At 48.8% G+C, this 18,248-nt stretch overlaps 1 protein-coding gene across 5 annotated transcripts in view; it reads right to left on the bottom strand.

Annotated features, from left to right (window-relative positions):
• LOC108291639 (protein HIRA) overlaps positions 1-18,248 on the bottom strand; it is a 106,383-nt gene that overhangs the window by 20,907 nt on the left and 67,228 nt on the right. For 4 of the 5 annotated variants that reach the window (XM_017512083.2, XM_017512085.2, XM_017512086.2 and 1 more), the window contains 8 exons: positions 17,537-17,741; positions 17,072-17,176; positions 15,199-15,347; positions 12,713-12,874; positions 12,079-12,137; positions 11,608-11,713; positions 9,881-10,003; positions 9,237-9,400 (listed from right to left, as the gene is read on the bottom strand). In XM_017512083.2, coding sequence (XP_017367572.1) covers positions 9,237-9,400; positions 9,881-10,003; positions 11,608-11,713; positions 12,079-12,137; positions 12,713-12,874; positions 15,199-15,347; positions 17,072-17,176; positions 17,537-17,741 — 1,073 coding nt within the window. Of the gene's footprint in view, positions 1-7,175; positions 7,265-9,236; positions 9,401-9,880; positions 10,004-11,607; positions 11,714-12,078; positions 12,138-12,712; positions 12,875-15,198; positions 15,348-17,071; positions 17,177-17,536; positions 17,742-18,248 lie in introns of all 5 variants that reach the window. The other variant, XM_017512084.2, reaches the window with a different exon arrangement.

The raw sequence follows: 18,248 nt of genomic DNA, 5'->3' as shown, positions 1-18,248 counted from the left end.
CCTAGGATCATATAGCTTCTCTGGTGTACTCTACCAAACATTTAAAGAATAATTAACACCAATTCTCCTTCCAAAAACTTGGATAGGTAGAAATACTTTCTACTTCATGCTATGAGGACAGCATTACCCTGACAAAGCCAGACAAAGATTCTACAAGAAAACTATTAGACCAATATCCTTTGTAAACAGTGATGCAAAAATCCTCAACAAAATGTTAACAAACGGAATCAATAGCACATTAAAAGAATTATACACCATGACCAAGTTGGATTTGCTCCTTGAATGCAAGAATTGTTTAATATATGAAAACCAATCATTGTAATACATCACCTTAAGGAAATAAAAGAAAATTTTAAAATGACATGATGATCTTGACACAGAAAAACATCTGAGAAAATTCAACACCCTTTCTTGATAAAAGCACTCAACAAACTAGGAATGGAAGAAAACATAATAAAGACCATAAATAAAAAGCCCACCGCTAACATCATACTTAATGGTAAATGACTGAAAGCTTGTCCTCTAATATCAGGAACAAGAGAAGGATGTCTGCTTCCAGCCCTTCTATTTAACATAGCATTCAAAGTCCTAGACAGATCAATTAGGCAAGAAAAAGAAATAAAAGGCAACCAAATTGGGAAGAAAGTAGGAAAATTATCTCTGATCACAGATGACATGATCTTATATATGGAAAACCCTAAAGATTCACCAAAAAACTACTATCAACAAAGCCAAACATTCTGCCTGGCTATGGTATTAGGAAGAAGCTGCAAGAGGACATGCCCTCTGGTCTGAAGTCAATACGAAGAGCAACCAAGTACTATTAATATTTCCTTACCCCTCGGCTCTTAGTAAAGGATGATTTTCTCCATTGTTTCAGGATGTGATGTATAGCTCTGTACGGCCTGCAACACACAACTAATCACCACCTCTCTGGCCACGGCCATAGGTCTTACAGCGGCAGTCCCCAACCTTTTTGGCACCCAGGACTGGTTTTGTGGAAGACAATTTTTTCACAAATTTTCCAGACAATTTCAGCTGGGGAGGGGAAGATGGTTTCAGGATAAAACTGTTCCACCTCAGATCATCAGGTATTAGATTCCCATAAGGAGCACACAACCTAGATCACTCGTATGTGCAGTTCACAATAGGGTTTGTGTTCCTGTGAGAATTTAATGTTGCTGCTGATTGGTCTGTGCCTAGGGGTTCGGGACCCCTGTCTTACACTGAAGACCACAGCAAAGGGAAGCTTCCTAAGAGCAGGGCCTGGCTGGGGAGGCTGGAGTCAGAACAGAGGTCAGGAACCTGAATGGTGGTTGCTTAGTACTCCAACCTTCTGCTTACCATTTTCCTCCTGTGCACACTGAACTATGCAAAGGATCCTTGAAATTGAAAGAAATCTGAACCTTTGGCATCCCTGTGGTGCCAAATCAGAGTATATAGAGAGCTCCTGTAATATATAGAGAGTACCTACAAACCAATAAGAAAAACAAATGGCAACAAGTATTTCAACAGATAGTCCAAAGAAAAAAAAACACAAGCAGCTCTTTAACATATGAAATGATGCTCTCCTAACAAGTCTTCTTGGGAGGGCTTCTGAGTCAGCATGGCTGGTTGGAAGTCCATCCTCCAACCATAGCTATATTTTCCCAGTTATTTGAAGAATCAGTTCTATTTGAATGATCAATTCTCACCATAAGAGTGTTGATAAATATGGCTGGGTGCGGTGGCTCATGCCTGTAATCCCAACACTTTGGGCGACTGACGCAGGCAGATCACCTGAGGTTAGGAGTTCAAGACCAGTCTGGCCAATATAGCGAAACCCTGTCTCTACTAAAAATACAAAAATCAGCTGGGCATGGTGGTGTGTGCTTATAATCCCAGCTACTTGGGAGGCTGAGGCAGGAGAATAGCTTGAACCCAGGAGACGGAGGCTGCAGTGAGCCAAGATCACGTCACTGCAGTCCACACTCTAGCCTGGGTGACAGAAAGAGACTCCGTCTCAGGGAAAAAAAAAAAAAAAAGTGTTGGTAAATAAACCCAACAAAAGCACAGAAGGCTCATGCTCACCCATCTCCTCTGCCTCAATATCTAGATGAAAAGACAGTAAAAATACAGAAAAAAAGAAATAAATTAGAATAGTGTTGAGATCAGGAGAGGATCTGGCAGACACTAGGATTGGCTATGTCTATGTCTGCTCTAAATCCTCTTCTCCTACATATTCTTTGTACACAGGCAGAAAAGCTGCTCATTTTCCCAGCCTTCCTTGCAGTAGGGGTGGGTGTCCAAGTGATTTAATGGTTGCCTGTGAGGCACAGACTAGTTTCTGGGAGACTTCTTTTTTCTGATGAGAGGGTGAATGTTGCTGTTACCAGATTTCTCCTTTTCTCTCTCCTTCCCTGATCTTGGACATGGAAGCCACCTTGGGACCATGAGGGAATGGCCAGGAGACCTTTACAGAGGGTGGCAAGTACACACTGACAGGTGACTCTGGGTGGGGAACCACAAATTCTCCTTCTTTAGCACTTACTGCCTCAGTGAAGTGTCCTGTTTGGAGTTGGTAAGGAATGAGGAGGAAAAAAAGAAATCATGGCCATTAATTGGTTGCTTGTTTGTGGCTCCTTCTGTCTGTACCACCAAAGCCCAGAGTGATTACTTTCAGGCTGAGAAAGAGAACTACCATGTTGAGCTTTGGATGGCATCTTGGGCTAAGGCTGACAGAATGAGAGCTGGATCAGACTGAAGCTCCACAACCTACCCATGAGGAGGAGTCTGCCTGCCTCCCACTCAAGTAGATGGCCTGCCCTGGAGGTGAGATGTGCAGAGCAAACAGCTGTACTTTTCAAAAGGAAACCTGAGGCAGGGCACAGTGGCTCATGCCTATAATCCCAGAACTTTGGGAGGCCTACGCTGGCAGATTACCTAAGGTTAGGAGTTCAAGACCAGCCTGGCCAACATGGTAAAACCTCATGTCTACTAAAAATACAAAAATTAGTTGGGTGTGGTGACACACACCTGTAATCTCAGCTACTCAGGAGGCTGAGGCAGGAGAATTGCTTGAGCCCGGAGACAGAGGTTGCAGTGGGCCAAGATTGTGCCATTGCACTACAGCCTGGCCAAAAAAGCAAGACTCTATCTCAAAAAAGAAAAAGATAAGAAAACTATAGTCAGCTACCAATCTGGGTCCTTCACTTATAACTTACAACCTGATAACCAAAGATTTCCAGATAGGGTAAAATGTTCTAAAGTAAACACCACGATGAACAAATCAAAGATTGAACCCAGAAAAGGCAGATAATTCAGGGAACAAGCTATTTTAGAAAATGTTAGCATCTGCAGCTAATATCTGAGAAGATATCACAAGTCTTTCCTTCCATTAACAGACCACGCAATTCAGAACAACCTTCCTCACTGACAACAAATAAAGAAGACGAACAAATAGAAGCAAACTTCTGAGAGCTAATGTGTTAATGACAAATGACTGAACCATGGTGTGGAGAAGACAGAAATCCAAAGAGGGATACTTTGCTTTGGAAATATTTACCCCTAAGGAAGAGGCTAAGCAGAACTTCTAACAAATCTGAGGGCCTGGGTCGGCGGCAGTGGCTTACACCCATCATTCCAGCACTTTGGGAGGTTGAGGCAGGTGGATCACTTGCGGTCAGGAGTTTGAGACCAGCCTGGCCAAAATGGCAAAACCTTGCCTCTACTAAAAACACAAAAATTAGGTGGGTGTAGTGGCGCATGCCTATGATCCCAGCTACTTGGGAGGCTGAGGCAGGAGAATCGCTTGAACCTGAGAGGTGGAGGTTACAGTGAGCTGAGATTGTGCCACTGTACTCCAGCCTAGGTGACAGAGCAAAACTCTGTCACAAAAAAAAAAAAAAAAAAAAAAAAAACAAAAAACTTGAAGACCTAAGGGGACCAAAGCGGGGGCTAGGGCCCTGGCTAACTTACCCCTCCTTTGTCCTAGTATTCCAAAGGTATGCAAGTATAAAGTGGAAGTAAACCAGTCTCTATACCAGCTAGCACCCAGCTTTGAGTTCCAGGCAGCCTAGAAAACCTCAGTCCCTGAACTGGATCATGGTGTCCCTATAGTGCTACTGCCAAGAAGCTGGCAGAAGCAACTGGAAGTGTTCTGCAGAAGAAGATAACATCATCTTAGGCCTCAAACTATTTGTACAATAAATTTTTCAAATATTATGTCTACCACACAGTAAAAAATAAGCAGGTACATAAGGAGATAAGACAATATGAATGAGAAACAGCAGAAATATTTATAGCCAATGGATAGATCTGCAAAGGCTCCCAATACTAGAATTATCAGACATAAAACTTTAAAATAAGCTTACTATGCTAAAATAGATAAAAGACTGAATTAAAAATCCAGCAGAGAACCGAAAACATAAAAAATGATGCAGCTGATTTTTTTTTTTTTTTTTTTTTTTTGCGATGGAGTTTCACTCTTGTCACCCAGGCTGGAGTACAATGGAGTAATCTCAGCTCTGCCTCCTGGGTTCAAATGATTCTCCTGCCTTAGGCTGCCGGGTAGCTAGAATTATAGGTGCATGTCACCATGCCCAGCTAATTTTTGTATTTTTTTAGTAGAGTCAGGGTTTCACCAAGTTGGTGGGGTTTGTCTCGAACTCCTGACCTCAGGTGATCCGCCTGCTTTGGCCTCCCAAAGTGCTGGCATTATAGGTATGAGCCACCATTCCTAGCCTGATACAGCTGATTTTATTTTTTTTAATTTTTTCTTTCCTTGAGACGGAGTCTCACTCTGTTTCCCAGGCTGGAGTGCAGTGGTGTGATCTTGGCTCACTGCAGCCTCTGCCTCCCGGGTTCAAGTGATTCTCCTGCCTCAGCCTCCCCAGTAGCTGGGATTATAGGCGTGCACCAACGTGGCTGGCTAATTTTTATATTTTTAGTGCAGACGGGATTTCAGCATGTTGGCCAGGCTAGTCTTGAAGTCCTGACCTCAGGTGATCCACCTGCCTTGGTCTCCCAAAGTGCTGGGATTACAGGCATGAGCCACTGCACCCAGTGATACAGCTGATTTTAAAAAGGAAGGATATTACATCTCTGAGATGATGGGGAAAATGAAAGGGAAGAAATAATTGAAAAAGAAAATCACTGGTTTCTTTCTCTCTTTCCACAGAATGAATGAGCTTTCTGAATCTTTAAAACACCGAGCTAGAATCCCAAAGTACTTACAAAGCAATGGAAATTAGATTTCTGATAGATTTTTTTTTTTTAGCAATAACACTAGCTGCAAAGTCTATGGAACAATGCCTCAGCGACCTAAGGGGATTTGACTTTGAATCTAGGATTCTATTACCCAAGTCAATTAAGGAATACCAACAGTCACATTTAAAAATGGAATAAAAAATTAGGCCTCTGTACACACCAAGGCCTCTGAGGGCTGACCCTCCAGCCTTTTTGATGTCAGCTCCTTTCGCCCTTCCATTACCATTCCATTGGGCTGTTCCTTTTAAACTCCAAGCTCTCCTACCTCGGCCTTTTTACTTTCCCTCTGCCTGGGTGTTCTCCAAAGTATATGGATGGCTTCATCCCCCACCTTTTCTGGTCTCTGCTTTTCTGTTAGTTTGGCCTTTCTTAATTGCTTAACATCAAATAGCATCCTGCCAGTATTCTGTAACCCCCTGTCCCCCATTTTTTTTTTTTTTTTTTTTTTTAGACAGAGTCTCGCTCTGTTGCCCAGGCTGGAATGCAGTGTGCGATCTTGGCTCACTGCAACATCCGCCTCCTGGGTTCTTGCAATTCTCCTGCAAGTAGCTGGGACTACAGGCGTATACCACCACACCCAGCTAATTTTCTGTATTTTAGTAGAGATGGGGTTTCACCATGTTGCCCAGACTGGTCTTGAACTCCTGAGCTCAGGCAATCCGCCCACCTCAGCCTCCCAAAGTGCTGGAATTATAGGCGTGAGCCACTGCACCCAGCCCCCTGCCCTTTTAATTTTTTTTTCCTTTTTAGTCTGAATCTAGTCTGAAAGTATCTTGTTGACTGAACTGCCTCCTTGCTTATGTGTGCATCCCTACAGAATCAGTTCCATCACCACTCAAGACACTACAGATACTGCATCTCATGTGTCTGTCTCTCTCCATAAGAAAGCAGATCCACGAATGTAGAGACTCGGTCTGCATTATTCATTGCTGCCTGCCCCATGCCTATAACACGCCTAGCCAGGGGAGGCTCCCCATCAGTAACTGCTCAATGATTGAATGAAGCTGTGAGCTAACTCTTAGATCCATATCTTCTCCCATCCCCCACCAACATGTTCCTTTCTTGATTTAATCAATGGTTCCAGCGTCCATTTTTTTTGCAGCTGAAAACAACTGGTGGTATCACATGTTCATTATGCTCCTTCCTTCCACATCCAACCACCCATCAAATCTTATTGCTTCTGCCTCCAAAATACATCTTGAATCTGTCTCCTTTCCCCTCTCCATGGCCACCACACTGATCCAAGCCACCTTCATCTCTTCCTGGGACTGTTACAGAAGGCACTCCCTGACTGTTTATTTTAGTTAGTGACACCTCTACACTAACTCTGCTAAGAAGAAAATGCAGCTCCTTGCAAGGCTCTGTGGTCCACCTCTTGCCTCATCTCACACCACCCTCTTCTTTTGCCTTCTATATGCCAGTCACAGTGGCTTCAGACAGATCAAGCACTCTGCTTTTACTCTCACCTCTACTAGGAAACGCTTTCCCCAGGTCTCTGTATGGCCATCTCACTATTATCCTTGGGTTTCATCTGCAGTATCCTCTTATGAGGCCTTCCCTGGTCACTCCTTCCCAGGCGCTCTCATCTGAAGATGCTGCTTACTACTTCCTTCTTACTCTGAATCTAGTCTGAAAGTATCCTGCTGATCAAACTGCCTCCTTGCTTATGTGTGCATTCCTACAGACTGAGCTCCATGAAGACAGGGAAGTACTTTCCATCTTCACAACCAAACCCAGAGCCCTGCAGGCAGCCTCCCTCAGCACAGGCATGTGGTGGAGCACTCCATGGCTCCTGATGCTGGGACCTGAGGCTGGGGGCTAGAGAAGTCTAATGGGACAGAATTCAAAGCACTTTGGCTTATTTAAAAAATCTCCACCTTCACGTTTCAAGAAAGAGTTCTTGCAGCAACAATGAAAGAAGCACCTACCACTACTGTTGACTCCCACTGGCTTCCAGTGGAGTAGTGAACCGGACCCAGTAAGTCCTTGCATATTTCTCGAAGTCGGTATTCAAACCCTAATTATAGAAAAACAAAAAAAACAAAACAAAACAAAAAAAAAACAAAACAAAACAGAAATAGGAACACATTACAAAAAGAAATAAAAATCAAGAATATGCTATGTTGTCGTGTCTATCAAATCAGAATAAATACATGTGTATTTTATTGCCTACTATGGGCAGAACACTCCTGCCTGTCTCTCAGTATGGGCCACTGAGATCCATAATCACAGATTTTCACTCACTTGCTCACTCCCCTGACAACATCTGTAGTACCTCCACTGTGTACTGGGCCCAGAGGAAAAATGAGACGTGGTCAGTTCTGTGATAAACTCCTTAAGGTGATGGGAAAATATGGGAAATTGTGGGCTGGTGATATCTCTTTGAGAAGATTGGGTGGCGGCTGGTGTTGAGAGGAGGTCGGAAGGGTGGGGAGGCCAGCCCGCAGGAGGTAGAGATGGCAAAGGCACGACTGAAGAGGGCAACTGAGTGGAGAGGGTATAGGCTCATCAACTCAAGTGTTATGGGCACCACTCAGTAGGGCTGTCAGAAAGACTGGAGGCAGAGTGTGGGGGACTCTCAGCACTTGGGGCAGCTAAAGCAATAGGGAATGGATTCAATTATCCAAAGAAAAGGGTGGAGAATAAGAGAGATGAAGCTGGAATCTGAGGAATTTTGGAAGTGAATGGGGTCCACTTTTACACTGGATTCCTCCTTTTATAGCCAAGGAAACAAGGGACAGAAAGGAGGGTAGGTGACTGGTGTATGGACACTGGAACAGTCGTGTGGAAGACAGAGAAAGAGAAGCAAGTAGCAGAAGTGATCCCAAGATGGGTGGCAGGGTCAAGAGGGGGTGGGGACTTGAGGCAGGGCATCAGGACAAGTCCCAGTCAACACCCAGGATGAAGCAAACTAGAGTGGAGTGAGAGGAGGGGCTCCCAGGGAAGATGTGACTACAGCACCACAGGAGAGGTATGAGGGCCTGGGAAGGCTGAGTATTCAGAAAAGCCAGGACCACATATAATGAATGGCAACCACATAGACCTACTGGAAAAGGGTAAACATCAAATTCATCATTGCAGCTTGCAGGGAGGGAAGCGAGGCTTCAAGCTGATCAGTAATATTTGCTGTCATTTATAAGTGTACACACAGGCACACTCATATTTACATAGACAGAGGCACATGTGACATGTTAGTAGTTCTGGGAATTATATTTGTGAGGGTTTGATATGATTTTCTCTGTCGTTTCTGTACTTAAATGTTTTCTAAGTTATAATCAAAATGGGGAGGGTGATGACAAAAATAAAGCAAAAAGGCCAGGAAGCTGTATAGGGAGAGCTCTGGGAGGGCCTGCCCCATGCTGTACCCTGGAGGCTGCAGTCAAGTGGGAGGAAAAGCTGGTAAGGCTACTGGAGTCACTGTGAGGACAGTGCAGCCACCTCTTCCAGCACACCTGACTTGCTGCAGGGGAGGCTGCAGGGGGGTGAGAGCTCTGGCGGGGAATGCCAGGAACAGAAGGCCTCACGAAGTCCAGGACAGCAGGCAAGCCTGTCCAAGGCAGGAGAGGCTAGGAGGAGGAAGACAGAGGAAGAGAAACACTGCCACAAGATGCCCTCATAGATTAGCAGCACTGCCACAGTGTGGTGCAGGGCAAGAGCCAGAACGTAGAATCTGCTCCTTCAGGCCATGTCTCTCCACTCAGGCATCTATCCCTCCCTCCTGCTGCCTGTCCTGCTGCTCCTCTGTGGGAACACCCTCAGGGCCACTCTATCCAGAGCCTCAGAGCTTATAAGGGGCTGGGTGCCTGCTGAGCTGCCTTGATTGAAGCTCAGGCTGGGAGGTAGAGGCTGCGGGGTCCACCTTGTTGATGTGAGAGCAGTTGGCTGGGATCTGGGCCATCACACCTTTTCCCTGATTTCACAGGGACTGAGCCAGGCCTGGGAAGATGAAGGGGCAGAAGAAGGTTGCTCAGGGCCGTTAGGATCCTCACCTTCATTTACAAGGTACCGTGCGTAGAGGAGGAGCCAATGGCGGTACTCGTGGCTGGACTGCAGGGTGAGTGCTGCTGCCACCTGGTTCTCTAGGTAGGCCAGGGTGGTTTCTTGCTGCACCACATGAGGCACGGAGAAGAGCCGGGCAGCCTGCCTTCCCGAGCTGCAGAGACCAGGAGAGTTTCCATGATGAGGCAGCAGGCACTATACAGAGTCAGGAACTGCCCCCATGTGCCTCAGGCAAGGAGCTGGCAGGGGAGGCAGGCACTGGGGCTGTCAAGGCCTCCCGTCCACCAGCCAGTCTGTCGGCAGAAGTCAGAATCCTTGTTGTCTGCCCATCCCCACATCCCAGCCATGAGCCTCCTGGCACCATAGGGGTTATCTCAACAGCACCTGCCATCTGGGCCCCTGAAGTGATAGGGCCAGTGACTACTACCCCCAACCCCAAGAAATTACCTGACGCAGGCCCACTACTCTCAGCACCCCTAGTCTGTCCTGCCCAGTGTCCCTATGCTGACCAGCACCTGGGGCACAGGGGAGGGACAGGTAAAGACCAGGCCTGGGTGGGACTGTGCATGCACTGACCCAGTCACTTCCCCAGGACAGGACTAAGAACACTGGCCATGGCATTCAGGTCACGTACTTGGAGGTGCGGCCCTGGATTATGGCTAATGGTCCTGAGCACAGCATGGCGTCCTGGGATGGCAGGCTGCTCCTAAAGTCCGCACACTGAGCCAGTGAGTCCTGCTTGTCAGAAACCAGGTTCCTGGGGAGGCAAAGGCAGGAACAGAGCTCAGGATAACCAAGAGATCTACCAGAGGAGGCTAGCAAGGAGGCCACAGAGAAGCAGCCCCTGCTGACACACAGGCAGGAAAGCCGGCAGAGGCTGAGCACCCCTGCACTTTGGCACAGGTGCCTATCACTGACAGGTTTCATGATAATGGGCCTGACAGATCATTGTTCCAAAGAAACAATGAATGAAGCAAAGTCTGTGGATAGGGCCCTTGCTGTGAACATTTCAGCTCCATATGTTGGTTCATGATGACTGCAGGCCTCTATGTGCTGTGAGCTCTGATGCTTAGCTCAAACACAGCTATGATCTGCCCAGGGCCCACGTGGCCTGGGCCCTGTAGCTGGCAAGCAATGCTAGGCCTCTACCTTCTTGTACTTCTACAACTACCCCAGACTGACAGCCCTTCCACTTTCTTGGGACCCTTCTCATCCTTGTGAAGAAAACACTCTTCACACACTTTTAGAACAGCTAGGTGTCTTTGTAAATGTGTCCAAATACAAAGATGCCTCTAGTCAATATTTCTCTTCTTAAATAGTCAGCTTATTTTGATTATTACAGCAATCAGATATAATAGACAACATTTTGCAATTTGGGGAAGCAGGCGGTGGAGATTTTTTTCTTTTGAGACAGGGTCGCACTCTGTTGCCCAGGCTGGAATGCAGTGGTACGATCACGGCTCACTGCAGCCTTGACCTCCTGGGCTTCAGTTTCCTAAGGAGGTGGGACTTCAGGTGTGTGCCACTGCACCTGGCTTATCTAAAAAAAATTTTTTTTTGTAGAGACAGTCTTACTATGTTGCCCATGCTGGTTTCAAACTCCTGGGATAAAGCAGTCCTCTCAGCTTCGCACAGTGCTGGGATTATAAGTGTGAGTCATTGTATCCAGCAGATTTTTTTTTCCCAAAGTCAAGAAACAAGTCTCTCTGTGAATATAAACTTCTGCGTGGCAGTTCTTAACAGAAAAGGGGCTAGGAGGTAGCAAGCTTTGGTTCTTAAGGACCAAAGGTAGAGACAGAACAAAAGAACTTGGAGCGGCTAGAACACAACATACATATTTCATGTGGCTGGGTTAAGAGCTCTGTTGTGTAAATTATTTTGCAAGTACAGAAAAGAGCTTCAAATTCCACAGTGGACAGAGGAAAGGTACAGACCATCATGCCTGGATAAATGGATGAGCATCTTACAAATTCACTGAGGAAGTCTGAAGTGCTCACTAAACTCACAAAAATTTACTAGTGCTGGTAAGGCTCCTGTACATCTGACTCACCTATGCTCATCGTGGCTAAGGGGGCCACAGCAAGAACCATACAAATTTTTGTCCTTTTTCAAAAAGTGACTCCTGAAAATAATACAAGAGGACAGTGCTCCTGCACATACATTCTAAGGGAGAGGTCACAGGCTGCAGTGTCCTGCTAGGACAGGGGAGCATGCATGGATAGTCACTGCAGCCTATACTCCAGGACCTGACTCTCAGGAAAAGCAGGGTTAGGCAGCCCTGTAGGCCATGACCCTTTGCTCTGCTGTCCAAAGCAGACAGACACTCTTCTAGGGAATAGGGCTCGGGGTCAGCTTGCTTACCATGTAGAAAGTGACGGATTAAAGCAGTACGCCTTCCCATCGGACAAGTTCATTACTGGGATTCCATGCTGCGTCAGCAAGATCTGTGATACCGTCATATCACTTCCTGGGGGGACAGCACAGGAATGCGTTCTAGGTGTGTTCTGATCAGCAAGTGTTTGCAAACACACCAAAGGAGAAATCCGAACTCTAGCTCCCACAGTCTTAGCAGCAAATATGTTAACACTGCCTTGGCAAATAGGGAGGGCAAGCCATTCTCACTGCCACACACCAGGCTCTTGTTACCTTTTGGGGACCCATTCAAACATGCCCCCAGAAACTGTGTGTCTCCTGAAGCACAACCGCACCTCCTGCCTCACTGAGGGCCTTGGGCTAAGGCCAGAGCCTGGCTCTCTGAGTGGGGCCCTTCTGCAGCATCAGACAGGAACTTGGGCCCCCAGGAGAGTAGGGGCAGCCTGCTGCCTGGATTACCTGCCAAGATGGAGTGTAGAGACTCTTCTTTCACCACAACCACCTGTCTATGAACATCCCTAGGAGGGAGACAGGGAACAGTTTACTCACCAACCTAGGTAAACACATCAGACTGTGCCTCAGTCACTCAGACACCCTGGTCCCTACTGCATGCGCCTCTAACCTGGCCTCTCCTAGTGAGAGGGCTCTGGGCTATAAGTAGCTTCTGTACCCCATGCGCCCCTACACTCCCTGTGTCTAAGGTTGCAGCACAGAGCCCAGGCAACAGAGCCATGGGGAACCCTCAGCACCCACACCACTTTGGAGGAAGCCAGGCCACAGCAGCCACATCAGGAACATGGCCACAATCTGCCAGCTACGACTCCATTTCTGATGAACCCCGCCTAGGACCCTGACAGTGCAACCGGTTGCATGGGCCACTTCAGCTGCCTCTATTCCCCTTGCACACCATCCCTCAGCCCTTAGCCTACCCAAGTCACCCAACACAAGCACTATCACTGACTGCTCAGGGCCTCCTCTGGGGCCTGATGGCCAGCCTTCTCCATTGCCTTCCCTGCCCCTGCAGTGAGGTAGGGCCTGCACAGCCCTCTCCTGCCCTGCCTGGAGCCCACCCCACCCTGTGCCTGCCTCTCACCAGACGGACAGTGTGGCTGCAGCAGTGAGTGCCATGACGTAGGAGCCTGTGCAATGCAAAGTAGAGATCGGGGACGGCAGGAGGATAGGAGAGAGGAGACGGCGACCACAGGTGGAGAACACTGACAGCATCCTTTTTTCACAGGCGACACACACCACGTCACTGGGAAGGCAGAGGTGGGGGAAGGTGTTATGGGGGTTGGGCGCTGCAGCCAAGACAGCAGCCCTGGAAGGTACAGAGCCTTTCCTCTGCCTGGGCCCATAAGGCCCTCCCCTGAGCAGGTACAGCCAGAGCGGGAGGTGGATTGCGCCAGGGTGGGGCTGGTGGGGCTTTTGGAGCCTCCCTGAGATCTTGGATAAAAAAAAGACTTCTGTCCTCTTGCCCACAGGCTGCCTGGGCTTTCCTGAGCTCACGCTGATGCTGACCAGGAGGTGTGGGGGCTTTGGAGAGCCAATGCACCTGATCATCACCCAGGAAGCATGTCTTGCTCATTGGATAAAGCCACATAATACCCACAGGACAGTCTCCTGGCTACAACTAGTCAAACCAGTTCTGAGAAGGTCTCTATCAAGGCAGCCTGGGAAAAGTGTGGGGATGATGGCATGCACCTCTGTGTCCAGGAGGCTGGCTGGCTGGCGTGGGAGATATATGTCGCTCCCAAACAAGGACTGCCTTACAGAATAGTCTGGACACTGTCCAGTTTCTGTCCTGAGTGACCACCGGGCCCAGGGTGGGCCCTGCACAAGCAGGCTGTTGCCTTTCCAGAGAGAGCCCCATAATGCCCAGCCACAGGCCCAGGGTGAGGCCAGAGCTCAGACCCCAGGCAGTGGTAGCAGATGTGCAGCCAGTACAGTGAGATCCTGGCCACAGCAGGCCACTCAGAGCCCTGCTTTGTGTCACTTCTATCCTGCTGAGCCAGTGACCCCAGCAGGCTCAAGGAGGTCAGCTAAGGAAGTAGCTCCGCCAACTGCTTTCCTAATGAGACACTGTTGCTACTGGCTCCAAACACAGAAAGGCAAGTGAGATGCTTTTGTTTACAAATGTTTACTTGGAGAATATGAATCAGAGAACACTCTACGCAGCATGGGCAGCAGGGAGCTCTCTGTAGGCTGTGACTGAATCCTTTTTTGTATGTATGAGACAGAGTTCTTGCTCTGTCACCCAGGCTGGAGTGTGGTGGCACAATCTCGGCTAACTGCAACCTCTGCCTCCCCAGTTCAAGCGATTTCCTGCTTCATCCTCTCGAGTACCTGGGATTACAGGCACATGCCACCATGCCTAACTTTTTTATTTTTGGTAGAGATGGGGTTTCACTATGTTGACCCTGCTGATACTGTGACTGAATTCTATCTGCTCATCTCTGGTGGTCAGAGCCTGCCTCAAGCCAGCCCACTGCAAAGAAAGCCATCATTTTTGGGCTGCAGCACTGGGGAGCAGGTCTGCAGGCTGGGCCTGGACTCAGCAGGACTGAGCAGGAGGGGAGGTCTCAGGTGGCCCAGTAGGCTTGCCCCACAGCTGCTGTGTCACTGTGGGAAAGGCTGTGCTGACACCCCTTGCTCAGTTGGGCAAGCCACCTGCCTTGGGGCAAGGGACAGAGAGTAAGAGCCCACGGCAGCATCTGACACATGGGTGCCTGGGATTGGGAGTTTAGCTGGCTCATCCCGAGGGGGGATTCAAGGGAGGAACAGAACAAACAGTAGGGTTCCCTAGGCCTAACAACACAAAACTCACTCAGGGCTCACAAGAATTGTGGTCTAAGACCTAAGGCCATGTGCTTTGACACAAGTAAAAGTATCTACAAGGGACCTCATGGCAGATGATTAAGGGTATAATTACGATGACTGTACCTAAGTGGTCACGTCTGTAAACCCCTGCTGAATGTCTCCCATGTAGTCCTGACTGGGACGCTATGCCAGGCAGGAACCTGAGGAGAAACACTGGTTCCCCTTCCACATTGAACACAGGGAGAGGGCTCAGGTACAGTTCCAGGAGACCAGGGGAAGACACTGGGTGACCAATCACTGAATCAAGGTCCACCCCACAGTGCAGAATCTGGAAAGGGCTGGGATGGGGACTTCAGAGACAGTCAGAAACCCATCCTGACCAATTTGGATGGAAATCTGGGATCCAGAAAAGGAACAAGCCCAAGTCAAAGTGAGCCAGGCACACCTCAGTGTGGAACTCGAGACTTTGGGGATCTGGCTGGACAAGGAAATCAGACCATCAGGTTCAAAGCCTGGCTTGGGTAACCCTCAAGGGCTCAGTTTCCCCATCTGTAACATGGGGATACTGATGCTGACCTTGCTGGGTGCTGCAGGGACTGAGATGACAAGCGCATATGCCTGGCCTGGAATGAAGCCTGATGTGAACCCCTGTGGGAGCTGGAGCTCCCAGGGCCATGCACCTCCCCTAAACAGGCCCAGGACCAGAATGATGGCATGTGTGCCTGTGTCACCTGGGCCGGCTGAGGACCTGTCCACCCTTACCAGCTGCCTGCAGCAGTGAGGATCCGGCTGGTGAGCACCGTCTCCCACTCCTTCCCTTCCCGGTTGCACTTCAGGCGGCTCAGCTTCACGCCCCCCACCACTGTCACTTCATTCTCCACCTCAATGTACATGGAGGGATCGGAGCTGACCTGGATGAAGTAAACACACGGGCCTGCTCAGACAAGGGCTGCAGCCCAGGTGACATGCTCCAAGGTTCTGTAGCCCAGGGCCCCAAGGCAGCAGCATGACACAGAGGCAGACTGACTGGCCAACAGAGGAGGGAAAGGGCAGGCAGGGCAAAAGGGCTGAGTGGGAGGCCCAGAGGGCCAGACATGCGGCCCCCAGGGCAAGGAGAATGCTGGGAACTGGTTTCTACTCTGTCATCCGTGTAGTTGAACAGCCGGAGAAGAGAAGCAGTGCCAGGGCTAAAGACCCCAAAGTCTCCAACCCCGCCACCTCATCTCACAAGGGAGTGACGTGCCCAAAAGCACACTGCAAAGGATCAAGCTGGGAGTGAGACTTGAGATTCTAGCCTCCTACTTGAAGGAGCTTCAAAGATGGCAGTGTTTGGCAAGAATAGAGCCCATGTCAGTGCTTGGAGGGAACATCTAGAAAACCCCAAAGAGGGTCTCCAGTTCCTGTGGCAGTGAGACTTGGTCTGTTCAACTGAGACTAAACTGGCAGAAGTGTTTCCGGCACAGCATGTATAAGAAGCAACTAGTTTGGTGTCTGGCACCAGATGGGCTCAGCCGCATGCGTGTCTAACCAATAGATTTTTCCCTTTGGAAAAATAGGCAGGACCACCAAACAGTCTGTGCTCATGTGGCCACACAAGTGGGTGAGTTGGGCCAAGGGCCAACTGCCATGTCCCAAGCAGCGCTTGGCAGGAAAGAGGCCTAGGGGAAGGGCTAGAAGAGTTTGGGAGAGTTCTGTGCTGAGAAGCAGGGCACCCAGGGGGGAACCTACGTCAGAACACCTGTGAGTGCAAGAGCACATCCAAGTGCTGCTGACCACTGGAGGCACCCCTGCCTCCCCTCACACCAGCAATAAGAACAAAACCTGTGGGTCCCTACCCTTCGGCTTCCCTGCTTCATTCCTCAGTACTGTGGCCCAGAAGGACCTATGGTGGGAAGGGCTGACGCCGACTCTCTGGTGCCCTGTGAGGACCAGCTGGGGCTCAGAGTACTGTGCAGCCAGTGGGAAGTGACCTGCACACAGGGTCCAAGAAGGTTGCTCGAAGACGTGCACCTGAGCTGAGGTACAAAGGGTATGCAGAAAAGCAGTAGTGTGTGTGACGGTACCACAGCGGGAGAGGCCTAGATACTGTGCTGGGCCAAATGACCAGAGGGCTCTGGGTATAAAGGATTATTTGCTCCAGAATTGTGTTTTGGATAACCACATGCTTACAAGCTTCCATTCCAAGAACCCAAACAACTCTGAGGACAACTGTGCTGGACACTGAGAAGGAGATAAAGCTAGCAGGATGGTTGGGAGATAGATCATGACCACAGAGTCCCACTGATACCAAGCCCGAGGCTGCTGAGGGCTGTGTGTGGAGACGGAGGTGGCTTCCAGCAGGGACACCTGAGAGGAGTCCTGAAGAGCACCAGAACATGTGGTGGTAATGGCAGCCCAAGCAGCTGGGACCCTAAGTGCAAAACCAGACAGAGGCTATGGATGGGTGAGAGTGGAGGCTGGCAATTTTGCTTAGAGTTGGTGGGTGCCCCAACCAGCTGTGACTTCCCCCAGAAGGTGACAGAGAGCCACTGGAAACCAATCTCCAAGGATGTGACAAGAGAGGGTTTATATGGGATAGGCGACGGAGAATCTCTGGGTGTGCCTGAGGGAGAACTGGCAGGGTCCCAGCACTTACCTGGAGGGTGAATGCTCTCTGGGGGCCTGGAATTGGCAGCTTCAGTGCAAGTGCTGGTGCAGACAGACACATGGCCTCCTTTTCTGCAGTTAGGGTAGCTGGAGACTGGAAGAGCCAGAAAAGTTCCTGAGCCTTGCTCTAATACTACAGGGTAAAGGCAGGTCACCCAGAAGTGAGGCTGGGCCTGTGGCCAGGACATTTCCATCTTTGGAGGGAGGAAGCAGAGGGGAATGCTACAACAATCCTCACCTTACAGACAGGCCAGTTGATGTCAGGGAACCTGCTCAAGGGTTCTGGGTGGGTCAAGGGCAGGTCTGAAGGGGAATGTGGTCAGGGGCTGCATGTCTAAGCCAGCTGGCTCTCAAGGTGCCCCACCCAGCTGAGGCTCACCATGCACCCAGGGCCTTCAAGCTCTAATTGCAGAAAGGTAGGCTAAAGAAGGCAGGATGGGCCCACTGGCCTCACCTGGACAGACAGAGACACGGGCATGAGACGAGAGTCCTTCCGAGGCCGCCCTTTCTTCTTCTTCTCTACCGTTTCTACCTCAAGCTCAAGTTTTCGCTTGGACAATGAGGAAGGCTTAGTCAAAGGGACCTTATCATCACTGTCACTGCTGCTCTCCAGGAGGTCTCGCGGCCTTAGCTCTTTCACAAGGTTCTGCTCTTTTAACCTGCACAAAAACATTATATCACACTTCCCTTCAGAAATCATTCATGCAAGAAAGAGTGAAGTGAAATTAAAGTGTTTAAACAAACCTCCTGCCAACCTAGAATTCTGCATCCAGTGAAATTATGGCTCAAAAGTGAAGGAGAAATAATGACTTTCTCAGACAAAAATAAACAAAGAGACACCGGAATCTGTTACCAGAAGACCTGCCTTGCAAGAAATGTTAAAAGTCTTTCAGACAGAAGATAAATGATGCAGGCCAGAAACTCACATCTGCAAGAAAGGAAGGCTGTTAGAGAGAAAAAAGTGAACATAAAATAGAATCTTTTATGTTTCCTATTCCCAACTGATCTGAGAGACAACTTTCTGTTCAAGCAAATAATAGCCACCATGTCTTGAATGATTATAGATTATGAATGAGTGAAATAAGTGGTATCAATGTCATAGGGCACAGAGGAAGAGTGGGGAACTCTCTCTACTACCCACGAAGTGATATAATATTATTTGAAAG

Source organism: Cebus imitator, unplaced genomic scaffold, assembly GCF_001604975.1.
Source record: "Cebus imitator isolate Cc_AM_T3 unplaced genomic scaffold, Cebus_imitator-1.0 Scaffold461, whole genome shotgun sequence".
Lineage (NCBI taxonomy): Eukaryota > Metazoa > Chordata > Mammalia > Primates > Cebidae > Cebus > Cebus imitator.
This window is presented reverse-complemented; position numbering and strand designations above follow the sequence as displayed.